Source organism: Lichenostomus cassidix, unplaced genomic scaffold, assembly GCF_008360975.1.
Source record: "Lichenostomus cassidix isolate B80296 unplaced genomic scaffold, HeHo_3.0 HiC_scaffold_34, whole genome shotgun sequence".
NCBI classification, from domain to species: Eukaryota; Metazoa; Chordata; class Aves; order Passeriformes; family Meliphagidae; genus Lichenostomus; species Lichenostomus cassidix.
This window is the reverse complement of record NW_028147431.1, coordinates 1344471-1365436: the sequence shown is the minus strand read 5'-3', so window position 1 is coordinate 1365436 and position 20966 is coordinate 1344471. Positions and strand designations below refer to the sequence as shown.

At 30.5% G+C, this 20966-nt stretch overlaps 1 protein-coding gene across 1 annotated transcript in view; it reads right to left on the bottom strand.

Moving 5' to 3' along the window:
• LOC146423102 (maltase-glucoamylase-like) overlaps positions 1 to 20966 on the bottom strand; it is a 205763-nt gene that overhangs the window by 140807 nt on the left and 43990 nt on the right. The window contains exons 10-14 of the mRNA XM_085045072.1: positions 15949 to 16061; positions 12182 to 12307; positions 10253 to 10384; positions 5259 to 5378; positions 678 to 791 (exon numbers count right to left, since the gene is read on the bottom strand). Of these exons, the coding sequence (XP_084901198.1) occupies positions 678 to 791; positions 5259 to 5378; positions 10253 to 10384; positions 12182 to 12307; positions 15949 to 16061 (605 nt within the window). The remainder of the gene's footprint in view (positions 1 to 677; positions 792 to 5258; positions 5379 to 10252; positions 10385 to 12181; positions 12308 to 15948; positions 16062 to 20966) is intronic.

Sequence of the window (20966 nt, the reverse complement as noted above, 5' to 3'; positions counted from 1 at the left end):
TTTGATTTTGTGACAATTTTGGGGCGAAAAATGGAAATAAAAAAACAAAATATTATATTAACGTCAATAATAAAAATTAATAATACAGAAAACCAAAATAAATTATGAAAATAAAATTATAAAAAATTTTAAATTGGATTTCACTCAATTTTCACTCAAATTCCTGCAGATTTTGGGATTTTCTGATGGATTTGGATTCCAACCGGATTTGATTTTGTGACAATTTTAGGCAAAAATGGAAATAAAAAAGTAAAATATTATTATTAATGTCAATAATAAAAATTAATAATACAGAAAACAAATAAATTATAAAAATTAATAATTTTTAAAAAATTTTAAATTGGATTTCACTCAATCTAACCTCAAATTCCTGCAGATTTTGGGATTTTCTGATCAATTTGCATTCCAACCGGATTTGATTTTGTGACAATTTTGGGGCGAAAAATGGAAATTAATAAATAAAATATTATTATTAACGTCAATAATAAAAATCATTAATACAAAAAACAAATAAATTATAAAAATTAAAAATTAAAAAAAAAATTTTAATTGGATTTCACTCAAATTTTCACTCAAATTCCTGCAGATTTTGGGATTTTCCGATGGATTTTGATCCAAACCGGATTTGATTTCGTGACGATTTTGGGGTAAAAAAAGAGGATTTTGGTCAAACTCACAATGGCGATTCCATCGAAAGGAACCATCCGGTGGAATTCCTGAATTTCCTGTTTCCACCAATCCACAGCCGAGGGGTTGGAGAAATCCGGGAAAACACAGCGAGAGCCCCACAGCTGGGAAATATTATAAATATTTATATTATTTTTTATTTTATATTTTATATTTTATATTTTATATTTTATATTTTATATAAAATACCCAAAATTGGAGAAATCCGGGAAAACACAGCGAGAGCCCCACAGCTGGGAAATATTATAAATATTTATATAAAATAATCAAAATTGGAGAAATCCGGGAAAACACAGCGAGAGCCCCACAGCTGGGAAATATTATATTTTATATTTTATATTTTGTATTTTATATTTATATAAAATACCCAAAATTGGAGAAATCCGGGAAAACACAGCGAGAGCCCCACAGCTGGGAAATATAATTTATATTTTATATTATTTTATATTTTATAATTTTTATTTTTAGGTAAAAATACCCAAAATTGGAGAAATCCGGAAAACACAGCGAGAGCCCCACAGCTGGAAAATATAATTTATATTTATATTTTATATTTTGTTTTTGTATTATTTTATATTTTATATTATTTTATATTTTATATTTTGTATTTTATATTTATATAAAATACCCAAAATTGGAGAAATCCGGGAAAACACAGCGAGAGCCTGCTGGAAAATATTATATTTTATATATTTTATATTATTTTATATTTTATATTTATATTATTTTATATTTTATATTTTTTGGGTAAAAATCCCAAAATTGGGGAATGCGGGAAACGCAGCGAGAGCCCCACAGCTGGAAAATATTATAAATATTTTATATTTTATATTTAATATTTTATATTATTTTATATTCAATTTTTATATTTTATATTTTATATTATTTTATATTATTTTATATTCCATTTTTATATTTTATATTTTTATATTTTGTATTATTTTATATTATTTTATATTTTATATTTTTATTTTATATTTTATATTTTATATTATTTTATATTTTATATTTTTTGGGTAAAAATACCAAAATTGGAGAAATCGGGGAAAACGCAGCGAGAGCCCAGAGCTGGAAAATATTATAAATATTTTATATTTTATAATTTTATGGTTTATATTTTATAGTTTATATTTATATAAAATACCCAAAATTGGAGAAATCCGGGAAAACACAGCGAGAGCTCCCAGAGCTGGAAAATATAATTTATATTTATATTTTACATTTTATATTTTATATTTTATATTTTATATTTTATATTTTATATTTTGCATTTATATTTTATATTTATATTTTATATTTTATATTTATATTTTATATTTTATATTTTATATTTTTATTTTATATTTTATATTATTGGAGTAAAAATACCCAAAATTGGAGAAATCGGGGAAAATACAACAAGAGCCCCACAGCTGGGAAATATTATATTTTACATTTTATATTTTATATTTTATATTTTATATTTTATATTTTATTTTTTTTATATTTTATTTTTATATTATTTTATAATTTTATATTTTGTATTTTATATTTTGTATTTTATATTTTTTTGTATTTTATATTTTATATTTATATAAAATACCCAAAATTGGAGAAATCAGGGAAAACACAGCGAGAGCCGCAGAGCTGGAAAATATTATAAATATTTTATATTTTATATTTTGAATTTTATATTTTATATTTTTGGGTAAAAATATCCAAAATTGGAGAAATCAGGAAACACAGCGAAAGCCCCAGAGCTGGAAAAATATTAATTTATATTTTATATTTTATATTTTATATTTTATATTTTGTATTTTATATTATTTTATATTCCATTTTTATATTTTATATTTTATATTTTGTATTATTTTATATTATTTTATATTTTATATTTTATATTTTAATTTTATATTTTGTATTATTTTATATTTTAATTTTTATATTTTATATTTCATATTTTATATTTCATATTTCATACTTTGTATTATTTTATATTTTAATTTTTACATTTTATATTTTATATTTCGTATTTTGTATTTTATATTTTATATTTTATATTTTACATTTTATATTTTATATTTTATATTTATATAAAATACCCAAAATTGGAGAAACCGGGAAAACGCAGCGAGAGCCCCACAGCTGGAAAATATTATAAATATTTATATTTTATATTTTGTATTTTATGTTTTATAGTTTATATGATTTTATATGATTTTATATTCCATTTTTTATATTTTATATGATTTTATATTATTTTATAGTTTATATTTTATATTTTATATTTTATATTTTATATTGTTTATATTTTTATTTTATATTTTGTATTTTATATTTATATAAAATACCCAAAATTGGAGAAATCCGGGAAAACACAGCGAGAGCCCCACAGCTGGGAAATATTATATTTTATATTTTATATTTTGTATTTTATATTTATATAAAATACCCAAAATTGGAGAAATCCGGGAAAACACAGCGAGAGCCCCACAGCTGGGAAATATTATAAATATTTTATATTTTATATTTTATATTTTATATTTTGTATTTTATATTTTATATTTTATATTTTATATTATTTTATATTTTATATTTTATATTTTATATTTTTTATATTTTATATTTTATATATTTTATATTTTATATATTAACTAATTACCTCCCCAATTAGAGTCGGGAGCTATTAATTACCACCAGCATCCATTAATTAACTAATTACCTCCCCAATTACCATCCAGGCCCATTAATTACCACCAGGAGCCATTAATTAGCTAATTACCTCCCCAATTACCATCCAGGCCCATTAATTACCACCCGGAGCCATTAATTAACTAATTACCTCCCCAATTACCATCCAGGCCCATTAATTACCACCAGGAGCCATTAATTAACTAATTACCTCCCCAATTACCATCCAGGCCCATTAATTACCACCAGGAGCCATTAATTAACTAATTACCTCCCCAATTACCATCAAGGGCTGTTAATTAATGATTTCGCTCTCTAATTACCATCAGGGCTATTAATCCCCTCTGCAATTAACAGCAGAGGACATTAATTAGCTAATTACCTCCCCAGTTAGCATCAGGGCCTGGTAATTAGCGCCACTAATTAGCTCATTACCTCACCAATTAGCGCCTGGGCCCATTAATTAACTAATTATCTCATTAATGACCATCCGTGTCAATTAATTCCCTCCCCAATTAACATCAGACACCATTAATTAACTAATTACCTCCCCAGTCAGAGTCTGGAGGTGTTAATCATTAATTAGGAGCCACTAATTAGCTAATTCCCTCCCCAATTACCAGCAGGGATCACTAATTACCTCTCCCTCCCCAATTAACACCAGAGGCCATTAATTGGATAATTACTTCACTAATTAGCACCGATTGATTAACGAATTCCCTCTCCAATTAACATCAGGGCTCGTTAATTAATTAATTCCTGCTCCAATTACCACCAGGGGCTATTAATTAGCAACGGGAGCCATTGATTAACTAATTAGCTCATCAATTACCATCAGGGGCTACTAATTACCTCTCCCTCTTCCTACTCCTGACGTCATTAATTAACGTCAGACACCATTAATTAACTAATTACCTCCCCAGTTACCATCAGGGCCCATTAATGAATTAATTCCCTCTCCAATTAACTCCAGAGGCCATTAATTAGCTAATTACCTCCCCAATTAGCATCAGGGCAATTAACCCCTAACCCTAATCCGAACTCCAACCCTCTCCAATTAACAGCAGACACCATTAATTAACTAATTACCTCCCCAATTACCATCAGGCCCCATTAATTAGCACCTGGAGCCATTAATTAGCTAATTTCCTCTCCGATTAACAGCTGGGCCTGTTAATTAATTAATTATTTCCCTCTCCAATCACCATCAGAGGTGATTAATTAATGATTTCCCTCTCCAATCACCATCAGAGGCCATTAATTAACTAATTACCTCCGCAATTAGAGTCGGGAGCTATTAATTACCACCAGGATCCATTAATTAGCCATTTCCCTCCCCAATTACCATCCAGGCCCATTAATTACCACCAGGAGCCACTAATTAACTAATTACCTCCCCAATTACCATCAAGGGTTATTAATTAATGATTTCCCTCTCTAATTACCATCAGGGCTATTCATCCCCTCTGTAATTAACAGCAGAGGACATTAATTAACTAATTACCTCCCCAGTTAGCATCAGGGCCTGGTAATTAGCGCCACTAATTAGCTCGTTACCTCACCAATTAGCGCCTGGGCCCATTAATTAACTAATTATCTCATTAATTACCATCTGTGCCTATTAATTGCCTCTCCCTCCCCAATTAACATCAGAGACCATTAATTAACTAATTACCTCCCCAGTTAGCATCAGGGCCTGGTAATTAGCGCCACTAATTAGCTCATTACCTCACCAATTAGCACCTGGGCCCATTAATTAACTAATTATCTCATTAATTACCATCCGCGCCTATTAATTCCCTCCCCAATTAACATCAGACACCATTAATTAACTAATTACCTCCCCAGTCAGAGTCTGGAGGTGTTAATCATTAATTAGGAGCCACTAATTAGCTAATTACCTCGCCAATTAGCGGCGTGACGCCATCAGACTCATTAACCCAGGCTGCTCTCTGCTGCCCCCTCTGGTAGCTCCGGTAAGGTTTCCCGTCGGCCAGCGGCTCGGTGCTGATCGCAGCGTCCTGGAAATGCCAAAAATTCCCAAAAAATTCCCAAAAAATTGCCCAAAAATTGCCCAAAAATTGCCCAAAAATTCCCCAAAAATTCCCCAAAAATTCCCCAAAAGTTCCCCAAAAATTCCCCAAAAAATCCGCAAATTCTGGGAGGTTCGGGAAAAGGGGAAAAGCTCCGTGCTGATCGCCGCGTCCTGAAATACCGAAATTTGGGAAAAATTACCCAAAAATTGCCCAAAAATTGCCCAAAAATTCTCCAAAAATTCCCCAAAAATTCCCCAAAAAATTGCCCAAAAATTACCCAAAAATTCCCCAAAAATTGCCCAAAAGTTGCCCAAAAATTCCCCAAAAATTCCCCAAAAATTCCCCAAAAAATTGCCCAAAAATGCAGGAAAATTCCCCAAATTCCGGGAGATTCGGGAAAAGGGGAAAAGGGGAAAAGCTCTGCGCTGATCGCCGCGTCCTGAAATACCAAAATTTGGGAAAAATTCCCCAAAAATTGCCCAAAAAATTCCCAAAAATTCCCCAAAAATTCCCAAAAAATTCCCCAAAACTTCCCCAAAATTCCAAAAAAATCCCCAAATTCTGGGAGATTCAGGAAAAGGGGAAAAGCTCCGTGCTGATCGCCGCGTCCTGAAATCCCCAAAATTCCCCAAAAATTGCCCAAAAATTCCCCAAAAATTCTCCAAAAATTCCCAAAAAATTCCCCAAAAATTCCCCAAAAATTCCCAAAATTCTGGGAAATCTGGGAAAAGGGGAAAAGCTCCGTGCTGATCGCCGCGTCCTGAAATCCCCAAAATTCCCCAAAAATTCGGGAAAAATTGCCCAAAAATTGCCCAAAAATTGCCCAAAAAATTCCCCAAAAATTCCCAAAAAATTGCCCAAAAATTCCCCAAAAATTCCCCAAAAATTCCCCAAATTCCGGGAGAGTCGGGAAATCTGGGAAAAGGGGAAAAGCTCGGTGCTGATCGCGGCGTCCTGGAAATACCAAAATTCCCAAAAATTGCCAAAAAATTCCCCAAAAATTGCCAAAAATTCCCAAAAAATTTCCCAAAAATTCCCCAAAAATTCCCCAAAAATTCCCCAAAAATTCCCCAAAAATTCCCCAAAAATTCCCCAAAATTTAAAAAAAATCCCCAAATTCTGGGAGATTGGGGAAAAGGGGAAAAGCTCGGTGCTGATTGCCGCGTCCTGGAAATGCCAAAAATTGCCCAAAAATTGCCCAAAATTGCCCAAAAATTGCCCAAAAATTGCCCAAAAATTGCCCAAAAATTCCCCAAAAATTCCCCAAAAATTCCCCAAAAATTCCCCCAAAATTCCCCAAAATTCTCCAAATTCCGGGAGATTTGGGAAAAGGGGAAAAGCTCAGTGCTGATTGCGGCGTCCTGGAAATGCCAAAATTGGGAAAAATTCCCCAAAATTCCCCAAAAATTCCCCAAAAATTCCCCAAAAATTCCCCAAAAATTCCCCAAAAATTCCCCAAAATTCCCCAAAATTGCCCAAAAATTCCCCAAAAATTCCCCAAAAATTCCTCAAATTCCGGAAAATTCGGGAAAAGGGGAAAAGCTCCGTGCTGATCGCCGCGTCCTGAAATCCCCAAAATTCCCAAAAAATTCGGGAAAAATTGCTCAAAAATTCCCCAAAAATTCCCCAAAATTCCAAAAAATTCCCCAGATTCCGGGAGATCTGGGAAAAGGGGAAAAGCTCCGTGCTGATCGCCGCGTCCTGAAATCCCCAAAATTCCCAAAAAATTCGGGAAAAATTGCTCAAAAATTCCCCAAAAATTCCCCAAAATTCCAAAAAATTCCCCAGATTCCGGGAGATCTGGGAAAAGGGGAAAAGCTCCGTGCTGATCGCCGCGTCCTGAAACAAAATTCCCCAAAAATTCGGGAAAAATTGCTCAAAAATTCCCCAAGAATTCCCAAAAAATTCCCCAAAAATTCCCCAAAAATTCCCCAAAATTCCCCAAAAATTCCTCAAATTCTGGGAAATCTGGGAAAAGGGGAAAAGCTCAGTGCTGATTGCGGCGTCCTGGAAATACCGAAATTTGGGAAAAATTACCCAAAAATTGCCCAAAAATTGCCCAAAATTCCCCAAATTCCGAGAGATTCGGGAAATCTGGGAAAAGGGGAAAAGCTCTGTGCTGATCGCCGCGTCCTGAAAATGCCAAAATTCCCCAAAAATTCGGGAAAAATTGCCCAAAAATTCCCCAAAAATTGCCCAAAAATTGCCCAAAAATTCCCAAAAATTCCCCAAAAGTTCCCCAAAAATTCCCCAAAAAATCCGCAAATTCCGGGAGATTCGGGAAAAGGGGAAAAGCTCCGTGCTGATCGCCGCGTCCTGGAATACCGAAATTTGGGAAAAATTGCCCAAAAATTCCCAAAAAATTGCCCAAAAATTGCCCAAAAATTGCCCAAAAATTCCACAAAAATTCCCCAAAAATTCCCCAAAAATTGCCCAAAAAATTCCCCAAAAATTCCCCAAAAATTCCCCAAAATTCCCAAAATTCCCCAAAATTCTGGGAAATCTGGGAAAAGGGGAAAAGCTCTGTGCTGATCGCCGCGTCCTGAAAATGCCGAAATTTGGGAAAAATTACCCAAAAATTGCCCAAAAATTGCCCAAAAATTGCCCAAAAATTCCCAAAAAATTCCCCAAAAATTCCCCAAAAATTCCCCAAAAAATCCCCAAAAAATTGCCCTAAAATTCCCCAAAAATTCCCCAAATTCCGGGAGGTTCGGGAAAAGGGGAAAAGCTCCGTGCTGATCGCCGCGTCCTGGAAATGCCAAAAATTCCAAAAAAATTCCCAAAAAATTGCCCAAAAATTGCCCAAAAATTGCCCAAAAATTCCCCAAAAATTGCCCAAAAATTCCCCAAAATTCCCAAAATTCCCCAAATTCTGGGAGATTCGGGAAAAGGGGAAAAGCTCCGTGCTGATCGCCGCGTCCTGGAAATGCCAAAATTCCCCAAAATTGCCCAAAAATTCCCCAAAATTCCCCAAAAATTGCCCAAAAATTCCCCAAAAATTCCCCAAAAATTCCCCAAATTCTGGGAGATTCGGGAAAAGGGGAAAAGCTCTGCGCTGATCGCCGCGTCCTGGAAATACCAAAATTGCCCAAAATTGCCCCAAAATTGCCCAAAAATTGCCCAAAAAATTCCCCAAAAATTCCCCAAAATCCCCCAAAAATTCCCCAAAATTCGGGAAAAATCCCCCAAAATTTGGGAAAAATTCCCAAAAAATTCCCCAAAATTCGGGAAAAATTCCCAAAAATTCCCCAAAATCCCCCAAAATTCGGGGAAAATTCCCCAAAAATCCCCAAAATTCGGGAAAATTCCCCAAAATTCCCCAAAAATCCCCAAATTTCCCAAATTCCGGGAATTTTGGGAAAAGGAGATTCACTGACCAGGACGATGAGGAGTTTCTGCTTGGAGGAGTTGAGGAATTCCCGGAATTTCGGGAAAAATTCCCCAAAAATCGGGAAAAATTTCCCAAAATTCCCCAAAAATTCCCCTAAATTCCCCAAAATTTCCCCAAAATTTCGCAAAAATTCCCAAAAAATTCCCAAAAATTCCCCAAAATTCGGGAAAAATTCCCAAAAATTCCCCAAAATTCCCCAAAAATCCCCCAAAATTCCCCAAAATTCCCCAAAAATCCCCCAAAAATCCCCAAAATTCCCAAAAAATCCCCAAAATTCCCCAAAAATCCCAAAATTCCCAAAAAATTCGGGGAAAATTCCCCAAAAATCCCCAAAAATCCCAAAAAATTCCCCAAAAATTCCCAAAAATTCCCCAAAATTAAAAAAAAATTCTCCAAAATTCCCCAAAATTCCCAAAATTCCCCAAAAATTGCCAAAATTCGGGAAAAATTCCCCAAAATCCCCAAAAAATCCCCCAAATTCCCCAAAATTAGGAAAAATCCCCCAAAAATCCCCAAAAATTCTCCCAAAATCCCCCAAAAATCCCCCAAAAATCCCCCAAAAATCCCCAAAATTCCCCAAAAATTCCCCAAAATTCAGGCAAAAATCCCCAAAAATCCCCAAAAAATCAGGAAAAATTCCCCAAAATTCCCCAAATTCGGGAAAAATCACCAAAAAATTCCCCAAAATTCCCCAAATTCCGGGAATTTTGGGAAAGGGGAATTCACTGACCAGGACGATGAGGAGTTTCTGCTCGGAGGAGTTGAGGAATTCCCGGAATTTCGGGAAAAATCCCCCAAAATTCCCCAAAATTCCCCAAAAATTCCCAAAAAATCCCCCAAAAAATCCCCAAAATTCCCCAAAAATTCGGGAAAAATTCCCCAAAATTCAAAAAAATCCCCCAAAATTCTCCAAAAATCCCCAAGAATTCCCCAAAATTCGGGAAAAATTGCCCAAAATTCAAAAAAAATTCCCCAAAATCCCCCAAAATCCCCTCAAATTCCCCAAAATTCGGGAAAAATTCCCCAAAATTTGGGAAAAATCCCCAAAATTCGGGAAAAATTCCCCAAAATTTGAAAAAATTCCCCAAAAATTCCCCAAAAATTCCCCAAAAATTCCCCAAAATTTCCCAAAAATCCCCAGAATTTGGGAAAAATTACCCAAAATTCCCCAAAATTTAGGAAAAATTCCCCAAAATTTGGGAAAAATCCCCAAAATTCGGGAAAAATCAAAAAAAAATTCCCCAAAAATCCCCCAAATTCCAGGAATTTTGGGAAAAGGGAATTGACTGACCAGGACGATGAGGAGTTTCTGCTCGGCGGAGTTGAGGAATTCCCGGAAATTCGGGAAAGATTCACCAAATTTAGGAAAAATTCCCCAAAATTCGGGAAAAATCCCCCAAAATTCGGGAAAAATTTCCAAAAAATTCCCCAAAATTCCGGGAAATCTGGGAAAACGGGATTCACTGACCAGGACGATGAGGAGTTTCTGCTCGGCGGAGTTGAGGAATTCCCGGAATTTCGGGAGGTCGGCGAATCTCAGTTGGTCGAAAGTGAAATCTTTGCGATTCTCCCAGCAGTCGCGGGTGGCCAGGTGGATGTCCTGGAAAAAAATATGGAAAAAGTGGGATTTTGGGAAAATTTGGAATTGAAAATTCCTGGGGAAAAGTGGGAATTAATTTGGGTGGAAATTATAGGGAAAAAAGTGGGATTTTGGGAAAATTTGGAATTTTTTATTTAAGTTTTCGTGATTTGGGAAAATTTGGAATTTTTAATTTTGGTTTCCATGGAGATTGTGGTGGGAAATTCCCGGAAAAAATGGAATTTTGGGAAAATTTGGAATTTTTCATTTTGGTTTCCATGGTTTCCATGCTGGGAAATTCCAGGAGAAAAGGAGGAATTTGGGAAAATTTGGAATTTTTTTATTTTGGATTCCATGGAGTCCAAGGTGGTGTATTGGATGTTCTGGAAAAAATTCCCCAAAAAAATGGGATTTTGGGAAAATTTGGATTTTTTATTTCAGTTTCCATGGGAATTTGGGGAAAATTTGGGTGGAAATTCCTGGGAAAAAGTGGGAATTTGGGAAAATTTGGGGTTTTTTCATTTATTTATTTTCTATGTCCTAGAGGGGAAATTCCCAGAAAAAATTGAATTTTGGGAAAACTGAATATTTGGGAAAGTTTGGGGGGAAATTTCTGGGAAAAAAGTGGGAATTTTGGGAAAATTTGGGAGGAAAATCCTAGAAAAAAAATGGGAATTTTGGGAAAATTTGGAATTTTAAATTTTGGTTTCCGTGGAGGGAAATTCCTGGAAAAATGAGATTTTGGGAAAATTTGGAATTTTTAAAAATTTTGGTTCCCATGGAATTTGGGGAAACTTTGGAATTTTTAATTTTGGTTTCCATGGAGAGAAATTCCTGGAAAAATGGGATTTTGGGAAAATTTGGGTGGAAATTTCTGGGAAAAATGGGAATTTGGGAAAATTTGGAATTTTTATTTTGGTTTCCATGGGAATTTTGGGAAAATTTGGTTGGAAATTCCTGGGAAAAAAGTGGGAATTTGGGAAAATTTGGCTCACATAGGGAATTATGTATAATAAATAGAATTATTTTCTATAATAATATAATATGTAACAGTATAAAATTATATTATCACATTTAAAAATTGAATTAAAAATTAAATTTCAAAATATTTTCTATTGATTATTAATTAATTTCACTCACATGGGGAATGATGTACTATAAATATAATTATTTTATATAATAATATAATATACAACAATATAACAATATATTTTTGCATTAAAAATTAAATTAAAAATTAATTTTTTTACTATTTTACATTTATTTTTAATTAATTTCACTCACATAGAGAATTATGTATTATAAACATAATAATTTAATATAATATTAATATAATATAAAATCGTATAAAATTCTATTATCTCATTAAAACCAATTTAAAATTAAAAAATTAATTTTTAAAACATTAAATATTTATTTTTAATTGAATTTCACTCACGTAGAGAATTATGCATTATAAATATAATAATTTAATATGATAATATAATATAACATTATATTATTGCATTAAAAACAATTTAAAATTCATAAAATTAATTTATTTAGTATTTTAAAACTGTTTTAAATTGTATTTTACTCACAGTATAAAATTCTATTATCTCATTAAAACCAATTTAAAAATAAAAATTAATTTTAAAAATATTTTACATTTATTTTAATTAATATTTCACTCACATAAGGAATTCTGTATTATAAATATAATAATTTAATATAACAATAATATAATATAAAATAGTATAAAATCATATTTTTGCATTAAAACCAATTTAAAATTAAAAAATTAATTTTTAAAATATTTTTAATTAATATTTTACTCACATAAGGAATTCCAATATTTCTGTTTCTCTCCACAACTTCCTTCATCTCCTGCAAGGACTGAATTCCTTCTTTTCCCACCTGAAATCCCAACGACCAATAGGAGGGCAGAGCTGGGAGTCCAATAAACTGGGAATTCAACCCAAAATTCGGGATAAATCCAATATTCGGAATTTCGCTCCTCAGAGACACAAAATTCCCGGAATTTATCCCAAATCTGGGACGAGTTAAACTGCCAATTCAACCCAAAAGTCAGAATTCAAAAATTCAAAGATTGAAAAATTCGAAAATTCAAAAATTCGAAAATTTGAAAATTCAAAAATTCGAAAATTCAAAAATTCAGAATTCAGAATTCAAAAATTCAAAAATTCAAAATTCGAAAATTCAAAAATTCAAAAATTCAGAATTCAGAATTCAAAAATTCAAAGATTGAAAAATTCGAAAATTCAAAAATTCGAAAATTCAAAAATTCAAAAATTCGAAAATTCGAAAATTCAAAAATTCAAAAATTCAAAAATTCAAAAATTCAAAAATTCAGAATTCAGAATTCAAAAATTCAAAGATTGAAAAATTCGAAAATTCAAAAGTTCGAAAATTCAAAATTCAAAAATTCGAAAATTCGAAAGTTCAAAAATTCAAAAATTCAAAATTCAAAATTCAAAATTCAGAATTCAGAATTCAAAAATTCAAAGATTGAAAAATTCGAAAATTCAAAAATTCGAAAATTCGAAAATTCGAAAGTTCAAAAATTCAAAATTTCAAAATTTCAAAAATTCAAAAATTCAGAATTCAAAATTCAAAAATTCAAAATTCAAAAATTCAAAAAATTCGAAAATTCAAAATTCAAAATTCAAAATTCAAAAATTCGAAAGTTCAAAAATTCAAAAATTCGAAAATTCAAAAATTCGAAAATTCAGAATTCAAAAATTCAAAGATTGAAAAATTCGAAAATTCAAAAATTCGAAAATTCAAAAATTCAAAAATTCGAAAATTCGAAAGTTCAAAAATTCGAAAATTCAAAATACAAAAATTCAAAAATTCAGAATTCAGAATTCAAAATTCAAAGATTGAAAATCGAAAATTCAAAATTCAAAAATCGAAAATTCAAATATTCAAAAATTTGAAAATTCAAAAATTCAAAAATTCGAAAATTCAAAAATTCAAAAATTCAAAATTCAAAAATTCAAAAATTCAGAATTCAAAATTCAAAAATTCGAAAATTCAAAAATTCAAAATTCAAAATTCAAAATTCAGAATTCAGAATTCAAAATTCAAAAATTCGAAAAATTCGAAAATTCAAATTTGAAAATTCAAAAATTCAAAAATTCGAAAATTCGAAAATTCAAAAATTCGAAAATTCAAAAATTCAAAAATTCGAAAATTCAGAATTCAGAATTCAAAAATTCAAAGATTCAAAAATTCAAAAATTCGAAAATTCGAAAATTCAAAAATTCAAAAATTCAAAAATTCAGAATTCAGAATTCAAAAATTCAAAGATTGAAAAATTCGAAAATTCAAAAATTCAAAAATTCAAAAATTCAAAAATTCAAAAATTCAAAAATTCAGAATTCAGAATTCAAAGATTCAAAAATTCGAAAATTCGAAAGTTCAAAAATTCAAAAATTCAAAAATTCAAAAATTCAAAAATTCGAAAATTCGAAATTTCAAAATTCAAAATTCAAAAATTCGAAAGTTCAAAAATTCAAAATTCGAAAATTCAAAAATTCGAAAATTCAGAATTCAAAAATTCAAAGATTGAAAAATTCGAAAATTCAAAAAATTCGAAAATTCAAAATTCAAAAATTAAATTCGAAAGTTCAAAAATTCAAAATTTCAAAATTCAAAATTCGAAAAATTCAGAATTCAAAAATTCAAAATTCAAAAATTCAAAAATTCAAAAATTCAAAAATTCGAAAATTCGAAAATTCAAAAATTCAAAAATTCAAAAATTCAGAATTCAGAATTCAAAAATTCAAAGATTGAAAAATTCGAAAATTCAAAAATTCAAAAATTCAAAAATTCAAAAATTCAAAAATTCAAAAATTCAGAATTCAGAATTCAAAGATTCAAAAATTCGAAAATTCGAAAGTTCAAAAATTCAAAAATTCAAAAATTCAAAAATTCAAAAATTCAAAAATTCGAAAATTCAAAAATTCACCAACTTCACCCCAAAATTTCACTGATTTTGCCCCAAAATTCCCCGATTTCACCCCAAAAATTCCACCAATTCACCCCAAAAACCCAGGAATTCCACCCAAACCCACCTGGTATTCCCAAAAATCCCAAAATTCCTGGAATTCACCCCAAAATTTCCCCAATTTCGCCCCAAAATTCCCCAATTTCACCCAAAATTTCACCGATTTAACAAAAAAAAAATCTCTGATTTCACCCCAAAAATCCAGGAATTCCACCCAAAACCACCTGGAATTCCTAAAAATCCCAAAATCTCCCAAATTTTCTCCAAAATTTCCAAATTTCACGCCAAAATTCCCAGATTTCACCCCAAAAATTCCCAAATTTCACCCCAAAAATTCCCAAATTTAATCCCATAATTCCAAAATTTAATCCCAAAATATTGCCACATTTCACCCCAAAATTTCCCAGATTTTGCCTCAAAATTCCCCAATTTGACCCCAAAATTCCCCAATTTCATCCCAAAATATTCCCAGATTTCGCCCCAAAAATTCCCAAATTTAATCTCAAAATTCCCCAATTTGACCCCAAAAAATTCCCCAATTTCACCCCAAAATCCCCAGAATTCATCCCAAAATTCCCAAATTTCACCCCAAAATTCCCTTATTTTGCCCCAAAAATTCCCCGATTTAATCCCAAAATTCCCAAATTCCACCCCAGAATTCCCCAAAATCCCCAAAATCCCAGGAATTCACCCAAAAATTCCTCAATTTCAACCCAAAATTCCCAAAATTCACCCCAAAAATCCCCAATTCCACCCCAAACCCCCCAGAATTCCCAAAAATTCCCCAAATCCCCCAAATTCGCCCCAAAATTCCCCAATTTTACCCCAAAAAACCCAGGAATTTACCCAAAAATGTCCCAATTTCACTCCAAAATTTCACTGATTTCGCCCCAAAATTCCAAGATTTCCCCCAAATCCGGAAGGTCTCATTCCAAAAATCCAGGAATTCACCCCAGAATTCCCAAAAATCCCAAAATATCCCAATATTCCCAATTTCTCCCCAAAAATTCCTCGATTTCACCCCAAAATTCCCCAATTTAATCCCAAAATATTCCCAGAGTTCACCCCAAAAATTCCCAGATTTTGCCCCAAAATTCCCCAATTTGACCCCAAAATCCCCAGAATTCACCCCAAAAATTCCCCAATTTAATCCCAAAATTCCCTAATTTAATCCCAAAATTCCCCAATTTAATCCCAAAAATTCCTCAATTTCACCCCAAAAATCCCAAAATTCAATCCCAAAATTCCCCAATTGAATTCCAAAAAATTCCCAGATTTCACCCCGAAAATTCCAAAATTTAATCCCAAAAAATTCCCCAATTTCACCCCAAAAATCCCCAATTTCATCCCAAAAATTCCTCAATTTAATCCCAAAATATTCCCAGATTTCACCCCAAAAATTCCAAAATTTAATCCCAAAATTCCCCAATTTCATCCCAAAATATTCCCAGATTTCACCCCAAAATTCCCTTATTTTGCCCCAAAATTTCCCCGATTTAATCCCAAAATTCCCAAATTCCACCCCAGAATTCCCAAAATTCCCAAATTCCCGTTTTTCCCCCCAAAATCCCACCTGGCAGTATTGCTGCACAACCTGCTCAGGAGTTTCTCCCAAAAAAACGTAAAAATCCAAAATTCCTCCAATTGTCCTGAAAGTGACTGCAGGAGCTGGGCTGAGGGAAACCTCTGGAAAAATGGGAAAAATCACCCAAAATTAGCCAAATTTCTGAATTTTGGGATTTGGGGATTTTTGGGGATTTTTTTGGGGTAAAAATGTTGATTTTTGGGGTTTTTTTAAGCAAAAAATGTCATTTTTTGAGCAATTTTTGGCTTTTTTTAGCTAAAAATGTTGATTTTTCAGCCAATTTTTGACCTTTTTTTAGCTAAAAATGTTGATTTTTAAGCTTAGCAAAAATGTCATTTTTTGAGCAATTTTTGTCTATTTTAGCTAAAAATGTTGATTTTTCAGGCAATTTTTGACCTTTTTTAGCTAAAAATGTTGATTTTTGGTTTTTTTTTTAAGCAAAAAATGTCATTTTTCAGGCAATTTTTGGCTTTTTTTAGCTAAAAATTTTGATTTATTTTGGGTTTTGTTTTGCTAAAAATGATGATTTTCAGGTTTTTTTGGCTTTTTTTTTAGCTAAAAATGTTGATTTTTTCAGGCAATTTTGGGTGTTTTTTTTAACTAAAAATGTTGATTTATTTTGGGGATTTTTGGTTAAAATGTTGATTTTTCAGGCAATTTTTGTCTCTTTTTTTAGCTAAAAATGTTGATTTTTCAGGCAATTTTTGGCAATTTTTAAGCTAAAAATGCTGATTTTTTCGCCTTTTTTTAGCTAAAAAAATGTTGATTTTTTCAGCCTATTTTGGGTTTTTTTTTAACTAAAAATGTTGATTTATTTTGGGGTTTTTTTTGGCTAAGAATGGTGATTTTTAAACTATTTTCTTTTGGGTTTTTTTTTAGCTAAAAATGTTGATTTATTTTTGTCCTTTTTTAGCTCAAAATGCTGATTTTTCAGGTTATTTTTTGGCTTTTTTTTAGCTAAAAATGTGGATTTTCAGATAATTTTTGGCTCTTTTTTTAGCTAAAAATGTTGATTTTTTAGGTTTTTCTAAAGTTAAAAATGTTGATTTTTAGGCTTTTTTTGCTCTTTTTTTGGCTAAAAATGTTGATTTTTGGTGGTTTTTTTAAAGCTAAAAATGTTGATTTTCAGGCAATTTTTGTCTCTTTTTTTAGCTCAAAATGTTGATTTTTCAGGCAATTTTTGGCAATTTTAAAGCTAAAAATGTTTATTTTTCACCTTTTTTTTAGCTAAAAATGTTGATTTTCACCCTATTTTGGGGTTTTTTTTGACTAAAAATATTTATTTATTTTGGGGTTTTTTCAGCTAAAAATGTTGATTTTCAAACTATTTTCCGTTGGGGTTTTTTAGCTAAAAATGTTGATTTATTTTTGTCCTTTTTTAGCTCAAAATGCTGATTTTTCAGGTTTTTTTTTAAGCTAAAAATGCCAATTTTTCAGGCTATTTTTTACTCTCTTTTTTTGGTTAAAAATGTTGATTTTTGGGGTTTTTTTCTTTTTTTTTTTTAAGCCAAAAATTCTGATTTTCAGGCAATTTTTTTGGATTTTTTTTTAAGCTCAAAATGTTGATTTTGGTTGAATTCTCACTGAATGAAATGAATTCAATGAAATTGTGCAGAAAGTGACTGCAGGAGCTGGGCTGAGGGAAACCTCTGGAAAAATGGGAAAAATTGGGAAAAATCACCCAAAATTAGCCAAATTTCTGACATTTTGGGATTTGGGGTTTTTTGGGGATTTTTGGGGATTTTTTGGGGATTTTTTTGGGTAAAAAAATGTTGATTTTTGGGGTCTTTTTAAACAAAAAATGTCATTTTTCAGGCAATTTTTGGCAATTTTTTTAGCTAAAAATGTTGATTTATTTTGGGTTTTGTTTTGCTAAAAATGGTGATTTTCAGGTTTTTTTGGCAATTTTTTTTAGCTAAAAATGTTGATTTTTCAGGGTATTTTAGGGTTTTTTTAACTAAAAATATTTATTTATTTTGGGGGTTTTTTAGCTAAAAATGTTGATTTTCTGGCTTTTTTTGTCTCTTTTTTCAGCTAAAAATGTTGATTTTTTCAGGCAATTTTTGGCTAAAAATGGTGATTTTCAAACTATTTTCTTTTGGGGTTTTTTAGCTAAAAATGTTGATTTATTTTTGTCCTTTTTTAGCTCAAAATGTTGATTTTTCAGGCTTTTTTTAAGCTAAAAATTCCAATTTTCAGGCCACTTTTTTGCTCCTTTTTTTGGTTAAAAATGTTGATTTTTTGGGGTTTTTTTAAGCAAAAAATGTCATTTTTCAGACAATTTTTGTCTCTTTTTTTAGCTAAAAATGTTGATTTTTTCAGGCAATTTTTGGCTAAAAATGGTGATTTTCAAACTATATTATTTTGGGGGTTTTTAGCTCAAAATGTTGATTTATTTTTGTCCTTTTTTAGCTCAAAATGTTGATTTTTCAGGCTTTTTTTAAGCTAAAAATGCCAAATTTTTAAGCTATTTTTTACTCTCTTTTTTTCAGCTAAAAATGTTGATTTTTGGGATTTTTTTTTGTTTTTTTTAAGCCAAAAATTCTGATTTTCAGGCAATTTTTTTGGGATTTTTTTTTAAGCTCAAAATGTTGATTTTGGTTGAATTCTCACTGAATGAAATGAATTCAATGAAATTGTGCAGAAAGTGACTGCAGGAGCTGGGCTGAAACCTCTGGAAAAATGGGAAAATTGGGAAAAATCACCCAAAATTAGCCAAATTTCTGACATTTTGGGATTTGGGGATTTTGGGGATTTTGGGTAAAAAATGTTGATTTTTGGGGTTTTTTTAATAAAAATGTCATTTTCAGGCAATTTTTTGGCTTTTTTTTAGCTCAAAATGTTGATTTTTTCAGGTTATTTTTGATTTTTTATTAGCCAAAAATTCTGATTTTTCAGGCAATTTTTGTCTCTTTTTTTAGCTAAAAATGTTGATTTATTTTGGGGATTTTTTGCTAAAAATGGTGATTTTGAAACTATTTTCTTTCAGTTTTTTTAGCTAAAAATGTTGATTTATTTTTGTCCTTTTTTAGCTCAAAATGCTGATTTTTCAGGCTTTTTTTAAGCTAAAAATGCCAATTTTTAAGGTATTTTTTACTCTCTTTTTTTTGGGTAAAAATGTTGATTTTTGGGGTTTTTTTCTTTTTTTTATTTAAGCCAAAAATTCTGATTTTCAGGCAATTTTTTTGGATTTTTTTTTAGCTCAAAATGTTGATTTTGGTTGAATTCTCACTGAATGAAATGAATTCAATGAAATTGTGCAGAAAGTGACTGCAGGAGCTGGGCTGAGGGAAACCTCTGGAAAAATGGGAAAAATTGGGGAAAATCACCCAAAATTAGCCAAATTTCTGACATTTTGGGATTTGGGGATTTTTGGGGATTTTTTGGGGATTTTTTTGGGGTAAAAATGTGGATTTTTGGGGTTTTTTTAAGCGAAAAATGTCATTTTTTGAGCAATTTTTGGCAATTTTTTTTAACTAAAAATGTTGATTTTTCAGGCAATTTTGGGTGTTTTTTTAAACTAAAAATGTTGATTTATTTTGGGGATTTTTGGTTAAAATGTTGATTTTTCAGGTTATTTTTGTCTATTTTTTAAGCTAAAAATGTTGATTTTTCACCTTTTTTTAGCTAAAAAAATGTTGATTTTCAGGCAATTTTTGGGTTTTTTTAAACTAAAAATGTTGATTTATTTTGGGGATTTTTGGCTAAAAATGTTGATTTTTCAGGCTATTTTTGTCTCTTTTGTTAGCTAAAAATGTTGATTTTTCAGGCAATTTTTGGCAATTTTTAAACTAAAAATGTTGATTTTTCACCTTTTTTTAGCTCAAAATGTTGATTTTTCAGGCAATTTTTGGCTTTTTTTTTTTAAATTAAAAATGTTGATTTATTTTGGGTTTTTTAGCTAAAAATGGTGATTTTCAAACTATATTATTTTGGGTTTTTAGCTCAAAATGTTGATTTATTTTTGTCCTTTTTTAGCTCAAAATGCTGATTTTTCAGGTTATTTTTTGGCTTTTTTTTTAGCTAAAAATGTGGATTTTCAGGCAATTTTTGTCGCTTTTTTTAGCTAAAAATGTTTATATATTTTTGGCTTTTTTTAATTTAAAATGTTGATTTTTCAGGTAATTTTTGGCTTTTTTTAGCTCAAAATTCTGATTTTTCAGGGTTTTTTTAAGCTAAAAATGTTGATTTTTAGGCTTTTTTTTGCTCTTTTTTTGGTTAAAAATGTTGATTTTTGGGGTTTTTTTAAAGCTAAAAATGTCATTTTTCAGGCAATTTTTGTCTCTTTTTTTAGCTAAAAATTCTGATTTTTAGGCTATTTTTTGCTCTTTTTTTTGGTTAAAAATGTTGATTTTCAGGCAATTTTTGTCTCTTTTTTTAGCTAAAAATGTTGATTTTTCAGGCAATTTTTGGCTTTTTTTTAGCTAAAAATGTTGATTTATTTTGGGTTTTTTTAGCTAAAAATGTTGATTTTTCAGGTTATTTTTTTGAGGTTTTTTAGACTAAAAATGTTGATTTATTTTGGGGTTTTTTAGCTAAAAATGGTGATTTTCAAACTATTTTCTTTTGGGGTTTTTTAGCTAAAAATGTTGATTTATTTTGTCCTTTTTTAGCTCAAAATGTTGATTTTTCAGGGATTTTTTCAAGCTAAAAATGTCAATTTTCAGGCTATTTTTTGCTCCTTTTTTTTGGTTAAAAATGTTGATTTTTGGGTTTTTTTTCTTTTTTTTTTTAAGCCAAAAATTCTGATTTTCAGGCAATTTTTTTGGATTTTTTTTTAGCTAAAAATGTTGATTTATTTTGGGGATTTTTTGCTAAAAATGTTGATTTTCAAACTATTTTCTTTCAGTTTTTTTAGCTAAAAATGTTGATTTATTTTTGTCCTTTTTTAGCTCAAAATGTTGATTTTTCAGGCTTTTGGCCAAAAATTCCAATTTTAAGGTATTTTTTCTCCCTTTTTTGGTTAAAAATATTTGATTTTTGGGGTTTTTTTCTTTGTTTTTTTT